The 16,090-nt window shown below is 45.6% G+C and overlaps 1 protein-coding gene across 1 annotated transcript in view; it reads right to left on the bottom strand.

Annotated features, from left to right (window-relative positions):
• Positions 1–313: 313 nt before the first annotated feature.
• LOC311128800 (tyrosine-protein phosphatase non-receptor type 4-like) overlaps positions 314–16,090 on the bottom strand; it is a 104,260-nt gene continuing 88,483 nt past the window's right edge. Inside the window, exons 13-24 of the mRNA XM_084161033.1 lie at positions 15,468–15,624; positions 15,167–15,250; positions 14,824–14,880; positions 11,120–11,276; positions 10,460–10,626; positions 8,610–8,700; positions 8,422–8,483; positions 8,050–8,196; positions 7,680–7,808; positions 7,006–7,154; positions 5,591–5,726; positions 314–2,053 (exon numbers count right to left, since the gene is read on the bottom strand). Of these exons, the coding sequence (XP_084017159.1) occupies positions 1,835–2,053; positions 5,591–5,726; positions 7,006–7,154; positions 7,680–7,808; positions 8,050–8,196; positions 8,422–8,483; positions 8,610–8,700; positions 10,460–10,626; positions 11,120–11,276; positions 14,824–14,880; positions 15,167–15,250; positions 15,468–15,624 (1,555 nt within the window). The 3' untranslated portion in view covers positions 314–1,834. The remainder of the gene's footprint in view (positions 2,054–5,590; positions 5,727–7,005; positions 7,155–7,679; positions 7,809–8,049; positions 8,197–8,421; positions 8,484–8,609; positions 8,701–10,459; positions 10,627–11,119; positions 11,277–14,823; positions 14,881–15,166; positions 15,251–15,467; positions 15,625–16,090) is intronic.

The raw sequence follows: 16,090 nt of genomic DNA, 5'->3' as shown, positions 1-16,090 counted from the left end.
ACCAAATATGCTATCACAACACTTTGAACAAATCTCAATGCTGGACATTTGTGAAATTAACATTTGATGATTCTGGAAACCCAGGTCTTGTATGTGGCATTCTGTAGTCTTGTCTTTATGATGCGTCATCATAATCCTCTCCAGGCATAACAGAGTGAGTGGGATCCATGTATAATCAAATGAGGGTTTTGTGGATTCCACACAGGCTTCTTACAGCATGGACACATAGGTCACAATGTATTCATGTCCAATATACCTGCTATAGCTGCATCACACACGTCTCCTCAGGTCAATAAGATGGAACTATGGCAAATGAGTTTACAAGAAAGCAGGCTTTAATCCTGGTATACAACATTGGGCTAGAAATGATGACCAGGTTATGGTGAAATGGTAGGGGGTTCGCTAATGGTTACACAGACACAGCATCACCAGTCAGGGCATAATACATACACACAACAGAAACTGATGTGTCACACACACACACACACACACACACTAAAAATACACATGCTTGCTGCACTCTCTCACACTCATACACATCCTCACACACATACACAGGCATACAGCAGTTTGGTTGTGCAGAAGAGTGCATCGGAGAGGGTGTCACTACCTGCAGTGCCAAGATGCCAGCAGCCAGGTAACCAAACAAAGCAAGAAACAGCCTCTTTCATGAGAAGAAGAGTAGCTAAAACTATAAACAAGCTGATAACGCCCATACAAGAGCTGATGAAAATGTAAATACAGTTGAACCAGTGTGAAAAGAAGGACACCTCGTGTTGTCAGATGTTTGAGTGAAACATGTCATAATTGTGTTGGGTACAAGTACAACAAATGCCCAGAAATCTGTACCTAAAACATCCTAAGTGATTATCATCTCCAATAAAAAGAATGTGTGTTAAAACCTCTAAGTACAATTTGAAATATATCCAAAAGGGAGGAGGTGGGGTTTCGTTGAATGCTTTTTGTGTCCTCTACATTTTTAAAGAGACAGACACACAAACAAAGACAGCGAGGAACGTAACTTAAAGGTTGTTTTAAGGTCGTGTCTCACTTTTCTTCGCTTTATTTGCCTTAGTGGCTGTGGACTTTGTCAAATTGCTTAGAGTAGATCCTTCCCATCTTGAAACAGTAAAAAGTTATAAAAGTTTACCAACTGGACAGTTTAACATGCCAATCAATGGCTCCTTGTTTGTTCTATGCAAGCACCAAGGCATAGCAACACATCAGCCACAAGGTTAGCTAGGGTTAGACACAAAGTGCTCTGATGTGTAGTGTCTGAATTTGACAAAAGCAAAAATAAATTAAACCACTATTTTCATTAAAAAGTAAAGAATCACACTACTTTTTCCTACCTATGATTTCATTTGGGAAGCCTGAAGCTAAGATTCATTCTAACAAACACTTTGTTCAATGGACAGGGTTTGACAAACTAAAACACAATAAATATTATTTGAAAAAGATCTGGAGTCTCTCGTTCGGCCGGAGGGACATGGAAGAAAAGGCGTGTCCGTCTTGCAGATTCATTTGGAGGGGCTCATCGGTCACTCTGAAAAACATTCCCTCTCTCGCAGCCCCGCCCATTCATTGCACTTATGGCACTACTACAGCAATTTCACCATGTTTTAAATGTATTTTTTTAATTAACCCTGAACACACAATGTCCCTAATGGTACCTATTCAACATAACTGGATTCATTTGTCTATGATTTTCAGTTGTTTGTTTTTTTGACGGCGTAAAGTGCAACAGTGCTTTGTTCTCTCCTCGGCCCAGGGCGGTAAGGATGGTAACCAGGGCTCCTCCTCCCTGGCACTGGGCTGACCCAGGTCCAAGGGGTCAGGGTTCAGGGCAATCACTGGTCGCGCTAGTCTCACTAGTCACACTGGTCACACTAGCGCTAATGCTAACACTAACATCCTCCTCTTCTTCTTCTTCTTCTTCTTCTCCATTTTCTACTTCTTCTCGTTCTCTCTGGTAAAGGGTGGACTTCAGGGGTTTGACCAGGCCTTCCTCGTAGACCCTCAAGATGGCTTCACACACAAACTTGTACTGGCTCTGAGGACACAGAAGAGAAAAGGAGAGAGGGGGAAGGAAGAGAACGTCAACAACATTAGGAGCCAATGGCAAGGTATGAGCAAACGAGCCAGGACAGCCAGTTTTTATTTTTTATTTTACCTTTATTTAACTAGGCAAGTCAGTTAAGAACAAATTCTTATTTACAATGACGGCCTACACCGGCCAAACCCGGACGACGCTGGGCCAATTGTGCGCTGCCCTATGGGACATTCAAGCCTGGAATCGAACCAGGGGGTCTGTAGTGATGCCTCAAGCACTGAGATGCAGTGCCTTAGACCGCTGCGCCACTCGGGAGCCCAGTGATTGGGATACAGAGGCAGCCAGGTGTGAATAAACAATCTGAACAGCCAACTTCCCTGAGGTGGGGTGCAGTGGTGTGTGTGCCACGAATGTGTTTGCGCGCGTGTACATATGTGTGTATGTTTACGTCAGTCTGTGTACGTGTACTAGGGAAAGAGTGTGAGTGGGTGTGTATGTGTGTGCTCGCACTTAGTTCATTGTGTATGTGTGTACTTGGTTTAGTGTGTATGACTGGAGGAAGGAAACGCATGGTAGCCCCCTCTTTTCCCCCGAACCCTGCGGATGTGCTAGCCTCATTAGAGCTCAGCATATTCTAATGAGATTACCACTGCAGCATCATCATCATTACATTTTCATTTTAGTCATTTAGCAGACGCTCTTATCCAGAGCGACTTACAGGAGCAATTAGGGTTAAGTGCCTTGCTCAAGGGCACATCGACAGATTTTTCACCTAGTCGGCTCGGGGATTAGAACCAGCGACCTTTCGGTTACTAGCACAACGCTCTTACTCACTAAGCTACCTGCATCATCTCTACCCCTGCTACCCTGGGTCTGAGCACGGGGCCAAATGGTACTCTTGTGAAGTTCTCCAGAGACTTAAGAGAGTGTGCATCCCAAATGGTACCCTATTCCCTATATAGGTGCACTACTTCCAATAGGGCTCTGGTCAAAAGTTTCGTTCATTTTCTTTCTATTATCAATACAATAGGCCATCATTGATTTTGGCCCAATAGGCCTGGCATATAGACCCCTTTCTGTGTTTGCAAACACTGCCGCACGAGGGCAATGTGCGCAAGTTGGTGGCAGAACACAGGGGCGTTCTGTTCTCATAGAATGCCAGCAAAAAAAGCCTCTATTTACATGTTGCTTATGAGTGCATTTCACACTACTTTTGGATTATAATTGGATTTTAAGGCTCGTATGAATGCCCTGCTTAATATAATGTGTGTGTCAATATCGCAAATCAACTGCATTATACTTTAAAAAACACTTGAACTTCAACCAGTACAATGGCTCTTTGGCTAGCTTTTGCTACAGCCTATATCAATGAGCGTTAGCATTTTAGCTAACAACTGCTGCTACAACCAAATATAATCTTAGCGACTGTTCAAGCATGAATCAAAACATCATTGTAAGCGTATGAGAACCCCAAAAAGTTATTTTGTTTAGAAGTAATAAAAACGTAAATCTATGTTGAATGGGCACAGATGGCGATGGCTTTCTTACTGCAGCCAAGAGTCGCGCGTATCTGACGTCAGTGTGTCGTGTACTGGAAAGGGGTCTATTACCGCTTTGAAGGTCCTTTCCGTTTTGATAGGGTTATTTGACCTAAAATCCTTTAGGCTTTAACCTACAGAAACAACGACGCATCCCTGACCAGTCTGGCAACAGTGGCCCAAACGGTGTTTAGCATCCGCAGTGGCACCGCAAGCACTGAGAGGGTATTCTCTGATGCTGGCCTGTTCTCCAGGTACCATCGCGAGTGGCCCAAACGGTGTTTAGCATCCGCAGTGGCACTGCAAGCACTGAGAGGGTATTCTCTGATGCTGGCCTGTTCTCCAGGTACCATCGCGAGTGGCCCAAACGGTGTTTAGCATCCGCAGTGGCACTGCAAGCACTGAGAGGGTATTCTCTGATGCTGGCCTGTTCTCCAGGTACCATCGCATGAGCTTGAAGCCACAGACTCTGGCCATACTCATGTTTCTAAAAATGAATTCCAAGGCACTGTAGATGGAGCCTAATAAGGCATTTTTCGTTAAACTTGTATTAGATTCTAAGTAAGTCACAGCCTATATGCACAATGTATAGACTATAATGATTTAATACAACAACATGTTGTTTAGATGCTGAGCCCTTTATGTCCCTACCAGCTTATTGTGTCGCACTCACTAATGCTTCACAATGTATTTCTTTGTAGGCTATAGCCTTGAAATAATTGAAATAATATAGCCTAAATATTTCATTTTCATTCCTTCTTAGGCTACCTGTCTGGCTCCTGACCTATTTAGAGTGTTTATATACTGTTTAATACGACATGTAGCCTATTTGAAATGATGAGTGCTTCTTAGTCACCTTTTTCTGTTGTTTATTAAAATACTTTTCATTCAAATCATATGATTTGGTTTCAATAGGCTACTTCAAAACCAAATGATAGGTCCAGGTAGTCACCGTGCACCGTGAGCGATGAGTGGGATTTCCGACTGCTCAACTCCACTTATATACTCTGTTTAATGGGGGGGGACTATGTATGTACTAAAATGGGGGGACTATGTATGTACTAAAATGGGGGGACTATGTATGTACTAAAATGGGGGGACTATGTATGTACTAAAATGGGGGGACTATGTATGTACTAAAATGGGGGGACTATGTACAAAAAGTGCTGTGATTTCTAAACGGTTCCCCCGATATGGATCAAAATACCCTCAAATTAAAGCTGACAGTCTGCAGTTTAACGTCATTGTATCATTTCAAATCTAAAGTGCTGGAGTACAGAGCCAAAACAACAAAACATTTGTCACTGTCCCAATACTGTTGGAGCTCACTGTATTATACTGTAGCCCAGGCTCAATACCAGAGAACCTGGCGAGTGAATGAAACTAAATCCTTACGCCTAGCCTAAAGATTGGAATCTGGAGAGACAATGGCATTGTCATGGCACAAGAGATTATCACTGGTAAACTGTAACAATGGAAAGTCTACCATTGACAATACAACAGGGATGAATAAAGCATCATCCTAGTAGGATGATCCTCTCCTTTCAGTTAGTAACACTGTACTATTCTACACTGTGCTCCATCTGTTATTACTTCGCACACTAACACAGATTGTTTCGGTCGTCTTCAGAGGCTAGCAGGAGCCATCTTGAATGAGGCGAGAGAGACGAGCCTGCCCAGAAAAGGAGGAGGAAGAGGGGGAGGAAGAAGAGAGCGTGAGGAGGAAGAGAGAATTAGAGATACAGCAAAAGAGGGGAGAGAGAGAGAGAGAGAGAGAGAGAGAGAGAGAGAGAGAGAGAGAGAGAGAGAGAGAGAGAGAGAGAGAGAGAGAGAGAGAGAGAGAGAGAGAGAGAGAGAGAGAGAGAGAGAGAGAGAGAGAGAGAGAGAGAGAGAGAGAGAGAGAGAGAGAGACAGAGACAGAGACAGAGACAGAGACAGAGACAGAGACAGAGACAGAGAGAGAGGAGGATAAACAGAAGGTTATGAAAGGAGGACTTACGGGGGTCTGAATCATCATGGCTCTCTGGTCCCTCATGGTTCTGACTATGTCTAATGGATAGATGGGCTGACTGCACTCCATCAGGCACAACGCTGTCTCCATGGTAATGAGAACTCCCGTTCGGCCAATCCCCGCGCTGAGTGATGACACACGAGCGGGAGAGAAGGGGAGAGGAGGAAAGGGGGGCGGAGGAAGAAGTTTCACTATAAACTCATGACATAATTTCTACCTTTTAAAACCCGAGTCAATTCCGCAGCCCCGCTGAAAATCCAATTAGCATTATACAAAAATCCCCATCCAAATCTGTCTTTTTAAACTAGAGATATCTGCATGGGCTGTGTCTCAATCCACCATATCCGGCGATATCAGCCTTCCGCGTCTGCAGTGAAAGGAGGCAGAGCTACAGTGGTGTTTGTCAGACCATGAGACATCCCGAAAATCTGTAGCGTCCGAATGGTTTGGCCTACAAACTATTATGACCCCTCTTTGGAAAGGTGAGTCTCTCGGTAGTTTTTCTCTACGCCGCCCACAAGCCTCACAAGACTCGCCTGAAGGTAGCCAGGTACCAGTTAAAAAATATGATGGAATAGTTTAGCGCCTAAAAAAAGGCGTTAAATATGTGTCAAAATAAATACAATAGTTTCCTGATCTTTCTTATATTTCTCAGATATAGGACAGACACTTCAAAACATACTTCCTTTAGATTTTTTGGGGGACTATTTGTTTTTCCATGTATGAATCTGTTTTTCAATGCTTTTATATGGGCTAATAGCAGTAAGGCCAAATTCAATGTTTTATCCCCCCAAAAAACATGTATATACTTAAAGGGGTCCTACAATTCCAAATCAAATATCTAAATGATCCACACTATGACCATTTTAAAACAATTCCATATGTTAGCTTAGTAGAACCCCCCCTAGGCTTATACTATTGAGGGTTAAAACAGTGGATAATTATTTTTCTGGCATATAGCAACACACATAAAGATCAGTTTATGGAATGAAGTCTAGATTGGAATCCAGAAATCTCCCAATCCCTGGGCGCTATACATTAAATACGTTCCAGTGTGTTGTTGAGACATGTCTTGGCTGAGTCAGATAGGTCTTACTTTAGCCAAGTTATCTGCCTGAGACGTGGATTTCTAAAGGTGTATAGGTGTTCTATCTGGAGTGTTCTGGGCTGCTGGACTGTGTACTACAGCAGTGTGTAGGAGTCTAGTAGGACATTCAGACAGTTCCACAAAGAGGGAGAGGAGTAGCCTCTGTAGTCAAGACACTAGGACTGAGGTCAGATCGAGGGACCCTGCGATGAATGCAGAGTTGTTTAGTGAAAACATAGACCATTTTCACTCGAGATTTCCTTGAGTGTTTCTTGCTGTACATCTAAGGATGTGTGTCATGCATTATGCTCCCTACCTGCAGTGGACCACCATGGGCTCATCCTTGCCGGCTCGTTTGCTCCGCACAAGGCTGACAAAGTCCAGGAAGTCCATGGAGTCATCTGGGACGCCGTGGTCCGGCCAGGCCACGTACTGGATCTGGGTCAACTCCCGGACCTCCTCGCTCTGTCACCACGGCAACACAACAGTACAGTCAGTGCAATGTCGCCATGACAACAACAACAACAAAAAACGACTATGCTCTGCACCCCCCTTTATTAACATTCCCCACCACGACACACACTGAGACACCTCACTGACAATGGTGGAGCACAGCCAGACCAGCACGGTTAATCAAAGCTATTATGGGATGTGTGTTTGCCCTTTCAACATCATCTATCAGTGTCGCTATGGTAACACACACAGGCTGCATGTTAATACTGGAAGCCTCATGGCTGTAGATGCCGGTCCCTATGGCAACATGATGATCCACCGTACCTGCACCGCATGAGGCCGAAAAATAAGACGAGTCACCATGGCAACTCTTTTAAACGCTTTAAGCGATAGTTCCAATGCTGTGTTTGTAACGCTTTGAATCATTTTTAGCTGTGATCCACCATTTCGCTGAGTTTACTTTGACTTCCAAATAGTTGACATTGCATTAGCACTGGCCATTGGGAAAAGCAACAGTGACTGGTGAGCATCATGTACCTCAAGGTGTGTGAGGGTCATGTCTCGGACCAGGAAAGCGGAGTTGCCCTCCTCAGTGAGACAGTCCAGCTGGAAGCGGCCGTACGTGGCAGTGCTGTCAGGGTTGGGCCAGTACTGATGACACTTTACCTGTTCGCACAGAGCAACAACATCAGGCCTCGGACACAGATTAGAATGGCATCAATGATGGAAAAAAAATAGGATAAATTAAATGTTTCTTTACTCCAGAAAAACTCATGTGTATATTGAGGGCATGACTAGGACCTAGAGTTTTTCCTTCTTAGGTTACACTGTTCAGGAAAAACACCCAGCACCCTTTCCCTGGAGGCCCAGAGAGGATACAGTACATGTCTAACCCTACTGTACATACCCGTCCCCTCTCCACCTGGGTGGTGAGCATGACCACCATAGAGGAGCCCTGCTCCCAGGTCATCTGCCAGAAGTCTGGGCACGTGTTGGGCAGCGGTCCCTGGCACGCAATGTACCGGTTGATCAGGCTGGACGCCGGGATCTCCATCTACAGTACAGGGAGGAGAATAAGACCTGTGTGTTGGGCTGTTAACGATCAACAGTGTGTGGGCATGAGAGCATGTGTCCATTTCCAGTCCTTGGAGTGGAGACTACACCTCCATCTTGGCCGACAGAGGCCTATTTTAGGCCTGCTGAACAAAGAGTCCATGGTAGTGTGGGTCGACTGAGGCGAACAGCATATGTGATGAGGGAGGAGGTTAGAGCCACTCACGTTGATGTAATTTGCATTGATGTAGTCATCTGTGCTTTTCAGAATGACCCGCGTGGCGTCATCTAAAAACAAAAGAGAAGGAGAGAGAGGGGGAGAGAGAAAGGAGAGGAGTGTGAAATGGTGGGTTAACACAGACTAAGAAAAGTAAAGAGTGAACTGTGTGTTGGAGACTGTGATGTGATACTCACAGGGTGAGATGTCTCTGTAGCGGTTTTTGGAAATGTTTTGAGGTAATTTGGCACACAACATTGTCATTCCAGGACTTTTCCGGTAAAGTTGCTGTGAGAAAATAATAAAAGCGTTAGGAGAAAAAAAACCTTGACTGGTAATCTCAAATCTTACTTTAACTCTACACAAGCACCTCGTTCTTTAACCCCCTCAATACATTTAGAAATGTGGAGCAAGGAGCCATGATATTTCGGCAAAGCATAAAAAATGAAATGTTTACGTAAATACAGTCTGAGAATGCCTGCTATGTCTGAATGTTCAGAATCCGAATGCCTGCTATGTCTGAATGTTCAGAATCCGAATGCCTGCTATGTCTGAATGTTCAGAATCCGAATGCCTGCTATGTCTGAATGTTCAGAATTCGAATGCCTGCTATGTCTGAATGTTCAGAATCCGAATGCCTGCTATGTCTGAATGTTCAGAATCCGAATGCCTGCTATGTCTGAATGTTCAGAATCCGAATGCCTGCTATGTCTGAATGTTCAGAATCCGAATGCCTGCTATGTCTGAATGTTCAAAATCAAAATGCCTTCTATGTCCACGTCTTTCCCTAAAGCTGCTTCCACCTGCTGTGTGTGGAATTCAAGAGATGCTACTAATCTTTAAAATGGTCATACATACATTGTATGTGAAGTGCAGTAGCGGATTAAGACGAAAACACAATTATTTGTATAAACCCACACATGAACGGAAAACATTTTCTCAGTGCATACCGGTATGTCTGGTCTGTATGTGTGTGCGCGTTTCCTTTGCCCTCACACTTTAGCACATTCTTCTAGTCTAATAACACAACAAGGCAGAGAAACAGTAAGCTGTTAAGTGTGCCTGATGAAAGACAGGAAGTTATCGGAATGCGGAGGAAGAAATTATAACTCTGGTGCTTCTCAACATCTTCAACGAGCGGCCGACGCATCAAAGAATTAGCCTTTTGTTTTAAAGTAAACTACTTGGGGCCTCCCCGAGTGGCGCAGCGGTCTAAGGCGTCACTACAGACCCGGGTTCGATCCCAGGCTATGTCACAACCGGCCGTAATCGGTAGTCCCATAGGGCGGCGCACAATTGGCCCAGCGTCTTCCGGGTTAGGGGAGGGTTTGGCCGGGGGGGGGGGGGGGGGGGGGGTCTTTACTTGGCTCATCGCGCTCTAGCGACTCCTTGTGGTGGGCCGGGTGCCTACAGGCTGACCTCGGTCATCAGTTGAACGGTGTTTCCTCCGACACATTGGGGCAGCTGGCTTCCGGGTTAAGCGGGCGGGTGTTAAGAAGCATGGTTTGGCAGGTCATGTTTCGGAGGACGTATGACTCGACCTTCGCCTCCCGAGCCCGTTGGGGAGTTGCAGCGATGAGACAAGATCGAAATTGGGGAGAAAAAGGGGGTAAAAATACAATAAATAAATAGAGTAAACTACTTGACTTGGTGATTATTCCTCACACAGTAACAGGTATTACAGTAGTTGTCTTATGTGCCATAACCTAGAAGTGAGGGGCATCACCCTGCACTTGGAGGGCACAGTAAATAACAGCAATAAAGCTGATACTGTAGAACTTGTGTACCACTAGTCCTAAGCAACATTTCCCTCCAGAAAGTGGTAACCTCCTTTGTGCACTCAATGAGGTGAAACCAATAGTGCAGAAACTAGGGGGAGCTATTGCGCTCACCACATTTCCAGTCACCTCAGAAAATACAAAAAAGAATAAACTGAACAAGACCAACATGACTCGAGGTACAACCAAAAATCACAAGAACATTGGGAAGAAGTCTTGCTCACGAAAGCTTTTAATTTGTAGATGAGGTGAGGGGAGGACTGACTCACGTCAAACTGGGCTAGTACTTCCCCGCTGACCAGACCCTCCTTTAGGGTGTTCATGGAGTCCTTCCAGGCGTCCTGGTCCAGCTGACTGGGGTCCTGGGGACACTTCTCTGGGATGTACTGGAAGTCTGGCTCAGTCTCCTGCTTCTCATCCACCATGTCATAGATGGCTGGAGACACATGGAAGGAAGCAACATGGTTAGTTAGAACAGTGTCATGAGAAGAATTGCATCTCTTATTATTACTGTAATAAGTCTTAGGCTCTGCTCAGTTTCAATATTCACACCAGCATACCACTTAAGAAGAAGCAATGTATTAGGTATGCATTCTAACTGGAATGCTATACGCTAGTGTGGATGTTTGAAGGTAGCCTATCTTTTGTTTGATGTCACTTGTTCTTCTACCTATATTGTAATGATTTGGCCTGTTTTAACTGTACATTTTAATAGTGGTCCCGTGTAGCTCAGTTGGTAGAGCATAGTGCTTCCAACGCCAGGGTTGTGGGTTCACTTCCCACGGGGGACCAGTACGAAAACAGTATGAAAATGTATGCACTCACTACTGTAAGTCGCTCTGGATAAGAGAGTCTGCTAAATGATGTAAATGTAAAATGTAGTAAACCCAAGGAGATTACTTGGTCACCAATCGGAACCCTCTCCTCACCATTGGGCCTGACCAATAGGATGAGCTCTCCTGAGTGGCTCTCACAGCTGGCCTTGATGAACATGACCACCTGGTCGTGAGTGTGCTCTGAAATGTCTCGACCGTTGATCAGAACCACCTGGTCACCTTCGTTCAGACGAGGGACACACAGATCAGCCTGTAGAGGGTTGGAGGAGAACGTGATCAGAACACGGTTGGGTCAAGTGGTTAGAGTGGTACTGGGAAGAACAGACTAGAACACTGGGCCTCTAATTCATAAAGCATCTCAGAGTAGGAGTGCTGATCTGCGATCAGGTTATCCCCGTCCATATAACCTTATTTATTATGATCCAAAGGCAAAACTGATCCTATATCAGCGCTCCAACTCTGTGACTCTTTGTGAATATGTAGCAATAGCTTGTGGTAAATTACAACAAAGAGAACTAAGTGCTGTTCATTCTCTTTGACTTCATCAACATCAGAGTAACATCCTGAAGCCTTTTAAGTTGAGCCGTGACGGGACTGCTACTTTTGTTCACTCGATCTAGAATACCTCACAATCAAATACCGACCGCATTATCTCCCAAGAGAATTCTCTTCGGCCATCGTCACAGCCATGTATATTCCCCCTTAAGCCGATACCACGACAGTTCTCAAGGAACTACACTAGACTTTGTGCAAACTGGAAACCACATATCCTGAGGCCACATTTATTGTAGCTGGGGACTTTAATAAAGCAAATCTGAGGAATACGCTACCAAGGTTTTACCAAAACATTGCCTGCACTACTCGCGCATCAAAAACTTGACCATTGTTACTCTCCCTTCCGGGACGGCTACAGGGCCCTCCCCCGCTCTCCCTTCAGCAAATCAGATCACGCCTCCATTCTGCTCCTCCCTTCCTATAGGCAGAAACTCAAACAGGAAGTACCCGTGGTAAGGTCTGTTCAACGCTGGTCTGACCAATCGGAATCCATGCTTCAAGATTGTTTTGATCACGCAGGCTGGGATATGTTCCGGGTTGCCTCTGAGAATAACATTGACGTATACACCGACACGGTGACTAAGTTAATCAGGAAGTGTATAGGGGATGTTGTTCCCACCGTGACGATTAAAACCTATCCAAACCAACAAATTTGGATAGATGGCAACATTCACTCAACACTGAAAGCGTGAACCACCGCATTTAACTACGGCAATGTGACTGGGAATATGGTAGAGTACAAAGAGTCCAGTTATGCCCTCCGTAAGGCAATCAAACAGGCAAATCGTCAGTACAGAGACAAAGTGGAGTCGCAATTCAACAGCTCAGACACAAGGCGTATATGGCAGGGACTCCAGACAATCACAATTATAAAGGGAAAACCAGCCACGTTGCGAACAACGACACCTTGCTACCGGACAAGCTAAACACCTTCTTCGCCCCCTTCAAGGAAAACACACTGGCGCCGACGCAGGCCACAGCCGCTTCAGAGGATTGTGAGCTCTTGTTCTCCGTGGCCGACGTGAGTAAGACATTTTAAGCGTATTAACCCTTGCAAGGCTACCGGCCCAGACGGCATCCCTAGCCGCGTCCTCAGAGCATGTGCAGACCAGCTGGCTGGAGTGTTACGGACATATTCAACCTCTCCCTATCCCAGTCTGCTGTCCCCATTTCCTTCAAGATGTCCACCATATCCAAGAAAGTGAAGGTAACTGAACTAAATGACTATCGCCCTGTAGCACTCACTGCTTTGAGAGGCTAGTTAAGGATCATATCACCTCTACCTTACCCGACACCCTAGACCCACTGCAATTTTCATACTGCCCCAATAGATCCACGGATGACGCAATCGCCATCGCACTGCACACTGCCCTATCCAATCTGGACAAGAGGAATACCTACGCAAGAATGCTGTTCATAGACTACAGCTCAGTCTTCAACACCATAGTACCCTCCAAGCTCATCATTAAGCTTGAGGCCCTGGGTCTGAACCCCGCCCTGTGCAACTAAGTCCTGGACTTCCTTATGGGCCGCCCCCAGGTGGTGAAGGTAGGCAACACCACTACGCTGATCCTCAACACAGGGGCCTTACAAGGGTGCGTGCTCAGCCCCCTCCTGTACTCCCTGTTCACCCATGACTGCGTGGGCACGCACGTCTCCAACTCAATCATCAAGTTTGCAGACGACAACAGTCCTAGGCCTGATTACCAACAACGACAAGACAGCCTACAGGGAGGAGGTTAGGGCCCTGGCGGAGTGGTGCCAGGAAGATAACCTCTTCCTCAACGTCAACAAAACGAAGGAGCTGATTGTGGAATTCAGGAAACAGCAGTGGGAGCACTCTCCCATCCACATCGACAGGGCCACAGTGGAGAAGGTAAAAAGCTTCAAATTCCTCGGCGTACACATCACTGACAAACTGAAATGGTCCACCCACACAGACTGTGTGGTGAAGAAGGTGCAACAGCGTCTCTTCAACATCAGGAGGCTGAAGAAATTCGGCTTGGCCCCTAAGACCCTCACACACTTTTACAGATGCACCACTGAGTGCATCCTATCGGGCTGTATCACTGCCTGGTACGGCAACTGCACCGTCCGCAACCGCAGGGCTCTCCAGAGGGTGGTGCGGTCTGCCCAACACATCACCAGGGGCCCAATGCCTGCCCTCCAGGACATCTACAGCACCCGGTCTCATAGGAAGGCCAAAAAGATAATCAAGGAACTCAGCCACTCGAGCCACAGCCTGTTCACCCCGCTACCATCCAGAAGGCGAGGTCAGTACAGGTGCATCAAAGCTGGGACCGAGAGACTGAAAAACAGCTTCTATCTCAAGGCCATCATACTGTTAAATAGTCACCACTAGCCGGCCCCGCCCAGTACCCTGCCCTGAACTTAGTCACTGTCACTAGCCGGCTACCACCCGGTTACTCAACTCTGCACCTTAGAGGCTGCTGCCTATGTACATAGACATGGAACACTGGTCACTTTAATAAATGGAACACTGGTCACTTTAATAATGTTTACATAATGTTTTACCCACTTCATATGTATATACTGTATTCTAGTCAAGGCCTATCGTATTTAACTATTGCTGTACCTACGTATTCTTCAGACATACTACATATTCTATCCACATACTGTCAATAGTGTCTATACATCCCATTACACATATATATATATATATACATTTATACTCCGGACTCCGACATTGCTCGTTGTAATATTTATATATTTCTTAATTACATTATTTTACTTTTTTAGATTTGTGTGTATTGTTAGATATTACCGCACTGTTGGAGCTAGGAACACAATTTCTCTAACCCACAATGAACATCTGCTAAATATGTGTATGTGATCAATCAAATTTGATTTGATTTCTGAGTGATGTCAAATCAGACCAGTTCAATGCACTTTACATTGACAGACAAGTGTGAGTCTACCGTATGACTGGCTCATCTTACTTCTCGCTCCAAACAATGGAACGTTTCATACAGCGTGTGAATATGTGTGTGTTGGAATGAGAGAGCGTGAGAGGGAACAAGACAGAGGGAGGGAAAGAGAGACAGATAGAAGGGAAAGATGGAGAGAGAAATAGCGAGAGAGATGACGGGTAGAAAGAATGTGAGTGTGAGGGCAGAAGTGATAGGGAAAGTGAGAGCGTGTTTCTGAGTATCTGAGAGAGAAAGAACATGAGTATGTGTACTGTAAATGTATGGGGTGTTGGTGATAGTGTTACAACATACCGATGTCCCAGGGGCCACACGAGACACGATGACCGGCACCTTCTGATCAGCTCCACCCTAAAACCAAGGCAATGGAGAGGGCTAAACAATCTGACCATATCACCAGCTTTTCTTGGTCAAGTCAAAAGGTCAGGATTAGGAGCAGTAGGATTAGGCGATTACCCTCAGGGCATTGCCATGGCATAGTATTATATATTTAAAAATATATAATAATAAAGATGTTTCATTGCCACATACACCGGATAGGTGCAGTGAAATGTGTAGTACAGCACCCCTGGAGCAAATTAGGTTTAAGTGCCTTGCTCAAGGGCACATCGATAGATTTTTCACCTTGTCGGCTCACCTTGACGTTGAAGCCAAATCGTCTGTTGTCATCCGGCCTCATCTTGACCAGCACCAGATTGTCGTGAGGGACAACACCGTTCAACTGTAGAGAAAGACATAGGGATGTGTTAATACATGTCTACATTGGAAAGGACGTAAGCTCCTGACAGCCTAAAGAGCCTCTGAAGGACCCAGAGTGCTTCACAGGTCAAAAGGTCAGAAAAACCCTGGCCCTAGTTCTAAGTCATTTGGGTCCAGCTGAATAAATAAATAATGAAACAAAATGAAAACAGTGGTAGATTGAGTCAGGGTGGACTTACCATGGTCTTGTCGGTTGCCATGGGGATGTCGTACATCTCATTGATGTGGTTGTCTAGGAGACTCTGCTGGGAGTGGGCCAGGATGATCTGGCTCAGGTTCTTCCTGGACTGTTTGGGAGGCAGGGCCGGGGGCCGACCATCTACTGTCTCTGGGGAGCTGGAGAGAGATACACAGACAGTGTTAGCGAATGGTACAGTACCTTCAGTCTATCTGTCAGCCAGTCAGTCCCTTTTCAGTCCTTGATCTTTTTTCAAGATAAGGCACGTTCCATTTCTAAAATACAACAGAGCTAACAACAGAGCTCAGTAAGCCATTCAGCCAATCAGAGCTCTTGGATAAGCAGAAACTCCAGTTGCCCGTGGCCATTGGCTAATAGCAGAGCAGAGCTCCTAGAGCACATCCTCCAACAGAGAGAGACAGTGTGTGTGTGTGTGTGTGTGTGTTGTACTGTGTAACTACCTAACCATCCCAGTCACAGTGGGTGTGTGTTGTGTACAGTGTACCTAACCATCTCAGTCACTCAACCACAGAAATCCCAGGGGACTAGAGGCCAGTCAGGAACAGTCACAGCACATTGTCTTTGTTTGGCGTCCTGTATGCCAGGCTGGTGTCACAACACAGG

The sequence above is a fragment of the Coregonus lavaretus genome (assembly GCF_964263955.1).
Source record: "Coregonus lavaretus genome assembly, chromosome: 5".
NCBI classification, from domain to species: domain Eukaryota; kingdom Metazoa; phylum Chordata; class Actinopteri; order Salmoniformes; family Salmonidae; genus Coregonus; species Coregonus lavaretus.
This window is presented reverse-complemented; position numbering and strand designations above follow the sequence as displayed.